The sequence below is a fragment of the Necator americanus genome, chromosome IV (genome assembly GCF_031761385.1).
Source record: "Necator americanus strain Aroian chromosome IV, whole genome shotgun sequence".
NCBI classification, from domain to species: domain Eukaryota; kingdom Metazoa; phylum Nematoda; class Chromadorea; order Rhabditida; family Ancylostomatidae; genus Necator; species Necator americanus.
In genome coordinates, this window is record NC_087374.1 from 25,863,996 (window position 1) to 25,871,311 (window position 7,316).

Sequence of the window (7,316 nt, forward strand, 5' to 3'; positions counted from 1 at the left end):
TGCAGCACGAAGCAGTGTGAAGAAGGAAAACCCATTAAGGTCCGTTTTCATAAAATCATACTAAACACAGACATACCTTGCTTTCGCCCACAATTTAAAATATGGTAGCGAAAGTATAACTCTATATTTATTCAAAAATCTAGAAAATTAAGTCTGACAAGTAGACAAGAATTGATTCGTACTATGATTCGGTAGTTCTTCATGTCTGCAATTACGACTGCTTGAAATACACGGCATTTCTGATTTGAGCTGAAATGTATGTTCTTTTTGTTATATCTTGTATATCTATGTTATATCTTGGTTCTTTTGCTTTTTCATATGGATAGTCATAATTTTCCTTCACTTTTAGAAACTTGGGAGATTGAGGCACACAGTAGCAGAATATCTATGGTGGGGAGTTTTCTTCTACTATTCTAGATAGTCAATGGTTCTGTACATTTATCTGTTTTGTTTAGAGTGGCGGATTGATACTAGCTGGAGTGGGGTTGGCTGCGGCTGGATTTGGTGCGCGTTATTTGCTTCGAAATCAAGCATTGATCAAGAAAGGACTCGAAGCTCTTCCCGGAGGTGTGGTGGGTTCTAAGTCACCGTTTACTTGATTTTTTTTCTTAATCATCTCAGCATGGGCATTGGAAGTACAGCTCAATTGCAGTTTTGTTGGTAAATGAACGTTGTTCTACACACAAATTTGTAGTTGTTCGTGCATACATATAGTAGAGTCAAAACTACATGAAGCAGTTGCATAAGCGGTTGCGCTCGAAGAGGTGCGGTAGAGCACAGCGGTTAGGGTTGAGGGAGGACCTATGCTACCACCGTTCATTGCTGCTGTTCGCAATGGTCCCATTTCGATTCCAACTGCTATCTCTACCTCATCGCTTCAAGCGCAACCGCTTACGCAACTTCACTGTGCTTCATGTTGTTTTGAACCGACTATAACCCACCTCATTTTTGACCCATCAGAATGGGAGGTCTGTGCCCGCGGAGAATATCAGAAATGACCGGAGGTAGCTCTACGCTGTTTGTTGCCTTGTCCGCTTTTTTCCTAAGGGTGGCAAGAAGATGTAACATTAGGAGTTATTTGTAGGACGATCTCAAGCATAAATTTTTCGAATTGCGTGTTTGGCCGTACTACTGTCTGTCCGTTCACTATTCTTTTCTCTTCGTGAATTATTTTTATTGCATAGTATCAGCAGAATGAAATGTGTGTGGTTTGTGTTTGTGTTGTGGTAGGGACGCGGCATAATAGCTACTTTAGTGATCGAATTGAATAAAGTATTTCCATCACAACCTGAATAAACGAAAATTTCACATAAGCCGAATATCCGACATTCTTAGATTTTCGATTAGTGGAGTGTTTTTGCAAAAGTTATTCGATCGGTCAAATAAGTGTTTGATTTGTATTTGACTTAGTGAACCATTTCTCCACTTTGATCGCGTTGCTTCATGTGATGGGCAATCCAATCACTTGTGTTTACTGGATTTTTTTTCATTTCGGAATAATTGGTAAGGGTGGGACGCATTTGATAACATGTTCACCTGTGATTGCATGATCTATGATTTGGAATCGCGCTTGAGCCTTTCATCCCTCCCATCGATAAATTGGTATAGTAAGATCCAAACAGCTTGAGGCACGATACAGTTGCGTAAGCGGCTGCGCTCGAAGTGGCGCGGTGGAGCCGGTAGGAACCGAGGTGGGACCATCGCAAACTGCAACGAAGAATAAAGCTACCAACTTCCTATACCAGACTTGTCTGGGAGGAGAAAAACGCTGGCTTGATACATCGGTTAGCATGAGCAGGTTATTTTATGGGCTAGACACGCGTTCGCTAATCTCATAGTTCTCGTTATTCTGAATTGAGGTGATCTTCTTGACGCACCTCAAGCGAAATGGTTTATCCTTTCATCGGAACAATTAGGTACTAATGGCAAAAATGTATTGTTTTGTTTTTTCGGGATACTATCGAAAGGGTTGACTGCACCCTGAATATTAATTTGAGGTTAAAGCTTACCGCTCCACTGATAAGGGAGATTCACTGTGTTAGTATTACTGAGCGTTAGTTCCTCCGATTTTTTCCAATCCTATCTATGTTGAGATAATCCTATCTATGTTGAACTAATTTTTTGTTCTTTACTACGCATCAGGACCGTTAAAGGCATCATACCACGAATCTGAGGTGGTATGGATTTCAGGTGGAGTATTCGTATACGGGATCGTAGATTATGGAGAGGTGGGTGATTCCGTCCATTTCTTTCTAATTGGCGTAAAAAACGGCCCGGAAGATGCGCCGTGTGCACACTACTGACGCGCTCCAATCGAACTCCTTGTAGAAGATAGCGCGCTGGAACGTGCGAAGCCGTATCTTCCCCCCCATAATCTACTATCCCGTATACGAATACTCCACCTGAAATCCGTCCCACTTCAGATTCGTAGGGTGATGCCTTTAATCGAACTTATAGTAGGGTCAAAACGCTATTGAGCACGGTGCATTTGCGTAAGCGCTCGAAACGGCGCGGTGGAGGCAGCAATCGGAACCGAGGTGGGACCATCGCAAATTACAGCGATGGGTGGTGCCAGTAAGGGTTTCAGCACGCTCCTAACCGCTACGATCCACCGCACTGTCTCGCTAGAACTCGCGTACGCAATTGGACCGTGCTTCATGTCGTTTTGACCCTACCTTATTTGCTCAAGAGCGCTTGTGAAAGATTGTAAATTATTTGGCTCTGAATTTAGTTCACGTTGTGCTTGTATTTCGGACTGAATGCACTTCTTGCGACTGGACTTCTCACATCTAAGTGCCACATATGTTCAACTAGACCGGAGGGATGCGTTGATGTCAAGTAGAAAAAGAGCATGCGTTTCGATACACGTGCCCTGCTGAGGCGGTTAAACACATTCAACGTCGACTGCACATTTCTTGATGATGCGATGGTGTGATCCGTTTCGGGTAGGAAGTCCACCTACAAGTTCGGACATTAACAAAATTCCTTTTCTTCTAAAACCTGTCCTACTTGTGGAGAGAGAAATCGTTCCAGCCCCTGCAATAAGCTCTCACCTATGATTTTTCACCATACTTCTGCGGAACAATGTGAACGTCTCCATGTGCATTTAAGTAACGTTTCGTGAGTAATTACTGTTCATGTTTGTTCATGTCTGCTGTGAACCATATCTGTTCTTTCGCAATTGTTCGGCCGTTTTCTGAGCACTTTAAGCAGAAAGGTCAATCAAAAGAGCCTAGATTAGTTTCATTCTACTAAGCCAGTTTTCGTGGAGCGCTGTTCCATATAACGAAGGATGATGAAACAGCAGCGTGGCGACAAATGCAAGTTGTGTGCAGCAAACGACTCGAGAGGGATCCTTGTACACTGCGGCGCGCGACCCTTTTTCATCACTTTCCACGTTCGCTCGGTGTCAAACCCTGGTGGTGAATGATGCAAAACATAGTGGATTGTGCAGAAATTTTTTCTGAGCAATTGACTTAGTAGGTCAAGAAACAAATGAGCTTCGGCTTCAACATTTCCACATAAAATCTACGTGATCTGCCTGAAGAGGCCGAAAAAAATTAGCCGAAATACGGTATAGTTAACATTCTTGATTGTCTGTTCATAGACCAAAGGCTATCCGAAAATTGTGCTTCAGTTGCGTTTTTTAGAAGAGGTTTATTAGTTTATCTCATTTCTTCCAAAGTTTTCATAGGTAATGACACGTTGAAGAAATATAATGTATAGATTACACAATACTTGAGCTGGTATTATTCCTTTGTTTCTTTTCAGTTCGACAAATATCACCGTGGTGGGTTTGAACCAAAGATGACAAGGAGAGAAGCTGCCATGATTCTTGGAGTACCAGCTACAGCAAAGCCGAATCGGATTAAAGACGCTCACAAGCGTATTATGATCGCTAATCATCCAGATCGAGGTAATTTTCTAGTACAGAATTTGATTCCCCCATCACCTAACATTAAGTATTGAAAAGCTCGGAGTGGTTTTTCTCCTGTAATAGAACACCAGAATTTGTTCTTTCATGCGATTACGCTTTTTATACAAAATTCAGTAGGACTTTTCAAAACAAAAAAAAAACAGATAGAAAGGATAATTCTTTAGATATTATTGCACCTTTTCTTAACAGTTGATTTCATAAAAATTGTACTTGAGCACTCGTTTAGGAAACTGCACTATTGTCACACTATTTTTCTTCTAATTTCTACCATTTCCTTTTCTTGGTAAGAGCTACTGTTCTATGCCCATAAAGTTTTCTTGTTTAGGTGGCTCACCATATATCGCTGCTAAGATAAATGAAGCCAAGGATTTATTGGAGTCATCGAAAAGTTGATGTATCAATCCTGACTTGTTGATAAATTTTGTTTAGGTTAGCTTAACTCGGCTATTCATTTGGAGCATATATCTTTAGATGCGTTTTATTTTGTTTGAGTCTCTGAATTTTTGTGCACTGTAAATGAGTAAGCAGTGCCATGAGAGCGATTTTGATTTTTAACGAAAGACTATTAACATTTCCGTTGCATTTTCTCCTATCCTCCATTGTTTCACGTTCGATATGCAAAATTTCTGAAATCGACAGTACTCCGGGACTTGTATTCCAGTGACTAGTTCATATCTTGTACTCACATATTGTTTGTGTTACTGTTGTTCTTTGCGAGCTCAGAGTCTAGCCTTCTCCGTGCATACTGGTCTAGTGTATTTTTCGTGTCATTGTGTGGTGCAGCAGAAAATAAAATGAATTCTAGCTTATGATGTGTTTTGAAATGGTATTTGTTTGTAAAAGCTTGGGCGAATTTGGCTAATTATGGATTGATCCAGCTGCAAAATCCACGAAGTTGGAAGAGCATTCCCTCTGGACTAGAAGTTCAAATTTGCTTCCACTAGTCTCACTATATATTGAATTACGTAATTAAATCCTTTTTTTTTTTCGTTCGGTCATCATCTTATCGCTCTGTGATCAGTGGGTGTGGGTGTTCTTATTGACACCATTGAGAACTAGTATATATTTCAGAGAGCCAACGAAGGATACAGTACAGATTCTGCCTTCATCAATGAATTCATCGTAACTTTAAAATTTTGTGGTGTGATGTGCAAGCTCAGCGTCGTATCCGTTCGTTTCTTTCCTAGTGACCCATCAAAATCTCGAGTACTATAAATTGAGTTGACAAAATCAAGATTCTCGATCTCCGTTCAGTCCAACTATTAGCTGGTCTTTGCTTCAAATACATCGGATAACTTCGTTGACGGTCTCGCTTGAGTGTATTTTGCAGCATTTGAAGTATTTCGGTTCGCCTTGATGTTGATTGCTCATATCAGACTTCAGAAGAAATTGCTGATATACCTCCATATCGTGGTAAGAAACTACTTCGAAGTCCGCGTGATAACGGTGATGGCTCTCGCACACCTCCGTAGGAGCACCACAATAAAAATAGAGGAGATGCACGCGGGGCCCAGGGAATTGTAAAATTTAAAAACGGGGGGCGCTACTCTTTCCCTTCTATGCAGTTCTTCCTTCAACTCGCTTTCTACGATCATACAATGTCTGAGTCAGGGTCAAGCATACGTTGCGATTTTCCCAACAAAGGACCGTAAGAGAGGGCGGAAGCAAGAGGAAGTCGTAGCGAGTCCCGATCGATACTTGCCTTTGAAATAAAATGGTGTAATATCCGAAGAAATGACTGGTGAAGTCTCAACTCTCGTACGGGGAAGAGATTTTAGCTCATAGCAGGGTCAAAACGACATGAAGCAAGTACGCAATTGCGTACGCTGTTTTTCTCGAGGTGCTTCTGTGGAGCGTAGCGGATAGGAGCGTGGTGAAATCTTTGCTGGCATCACCCATTGCTGCAGTTTGCGACGGTCCCACCTCGGCCCCAACTGCTGCCTCCACCGCTCCGTTTCGAGCGCGTACGCAAATGCACCGCAACTATACTCCTGATTCATGTTGCTTTGACCCCACTATAGATGAGGGTACAGTATCCAAAAAAGATGAAAAGATCGTACTCTTCATTCTTCTGGGATGAAAATGGTGTGCTCCTTGAGCCAGCCTTTGCGATGGACGACATAGCATTTTATTGTCCCTCTCAGCCATGAACTAGATGATGTCAGGGTCACTTAACTTGCTTAAAGGCATCACCCCACGAATCTGGAGTGGTACGGATTTCCGGTGGAGTATTTGTATACGGGGTCGTAAATTATGGGGAGGAGGGTGATTCCGTCCATTTCTTCCTAATTCCTGTAGAAAACGGCCCCGAAGATATGGCTTTGAATGTTCTGGCGCACTATTTTCTACAAGGAGTCCGATTGGAGCGCGCCAGCCGTGTGCGGCACCGCATCAGTCAGTTGTCACTGTGAGGACAAACTTTCGAATAGTTGAATAAGTATAGTGCATTATGCATACGACGTCATAAAAGTTGTGAAGGTAATGAAATGGAGAACAAATCATATAGAATACACGTAACAACCTAAAAATAGTTGAGTCTAAGTTGGAAGAGCATTCCCTCTGGACTAGAAGTTCAAATTTGCTTCCACTAGTCTCACTATATATTGAATTACGTAATTAAATTCTTTTTTTTTTTCGTTCGGTCATCATCTTATCGCTCTGTCATCAGTGGGTGTGGGTGTTCTTATTGACACCACTGAGAACTAGTATGTATTTCAGAGAGCCAACGAAGGATACAGTACAGATTCTGCCTTCATCAATGAACTCATCGTAACTTTAAAATTTTGATGAAGTCTCTTATTATGTGGGACCCTTTTCCTCTTCCTCGAAATACCCGTTCACTATGAAACGTGTCTGCAAAGAGCCAGCATGTATCAAGTCCATGTTCTCATTCCTCCAGACAAATCTAGTCTAATTTTACGAAAGAAGTGATCTCAATCAGCAGTATCCCCCAAGCAGACACCTGATGGGGATCGCGAACGGAAGGCCCCTTCTCCTAACGACTTTGGTGACTAACTAAATAGAAAGAATTTTCGTTTTATTCTTTTGCCACGTTTAACACGATCATTGGCATAATACATAAGAGTGGTTTTTAAATTATCTCTGGATTTTATTTATCAGACCATATCTCATTGTTTGCGACTGCAACGAGCAGGGATATCAAGACGACTGTGGTGAAGTAATACATGGATGGTGAAGTATTTTCGCACATCTGAAATATGCAATGTTTAAAGCATAATTGCATAACTGGTTCAACTAGAGCGTTATTCTTGTACTATTTTTTTAATTGAAAAGTTCGACTTCCAATGAACCTCGGCATAGTTGAATGTAGTATCGAGTTTGATAAGCTGTACACGAGGTTGTTAAATAAATTTATTGC

General features: G+C 41.5%; 1 protein-coding gene across 2 annotated transcripts; it reads left to right on the plus strand.

The window, feature by feature from the left end:
* Positions 1–318: 318 nt before the first annotated feature.
* RB195_002707 (uncharacterized protein) lies at positions 319–4,330 on the plus strand (the record flags this gene model as incomplete). Of its 2 annotated transcripts, none has more annotated exons than XM_064200087.1 (4): positions 319–390; positions 456–572; positions 3,772–3,916; positions 4,263–4,330. In XM_064200087.1, the coding sequence occupies 4 exons, from the start codon at positions 319–321 to the stop codon at positions 4,328–4,330; spliced, it is 402 nt and encodes a 133-aa protein (XP_064055968.1). The 2 variants fall into 2 exon arrangements, with proteins under 2 accessions (XP_064055968.1, XP_064055969.1); XM_064200088.1 differs by having other exon boundaries at positions 388–390.
* Between the last annotated feature and the right edge of the window lie 2,986 nt (positions 4,331–7,316).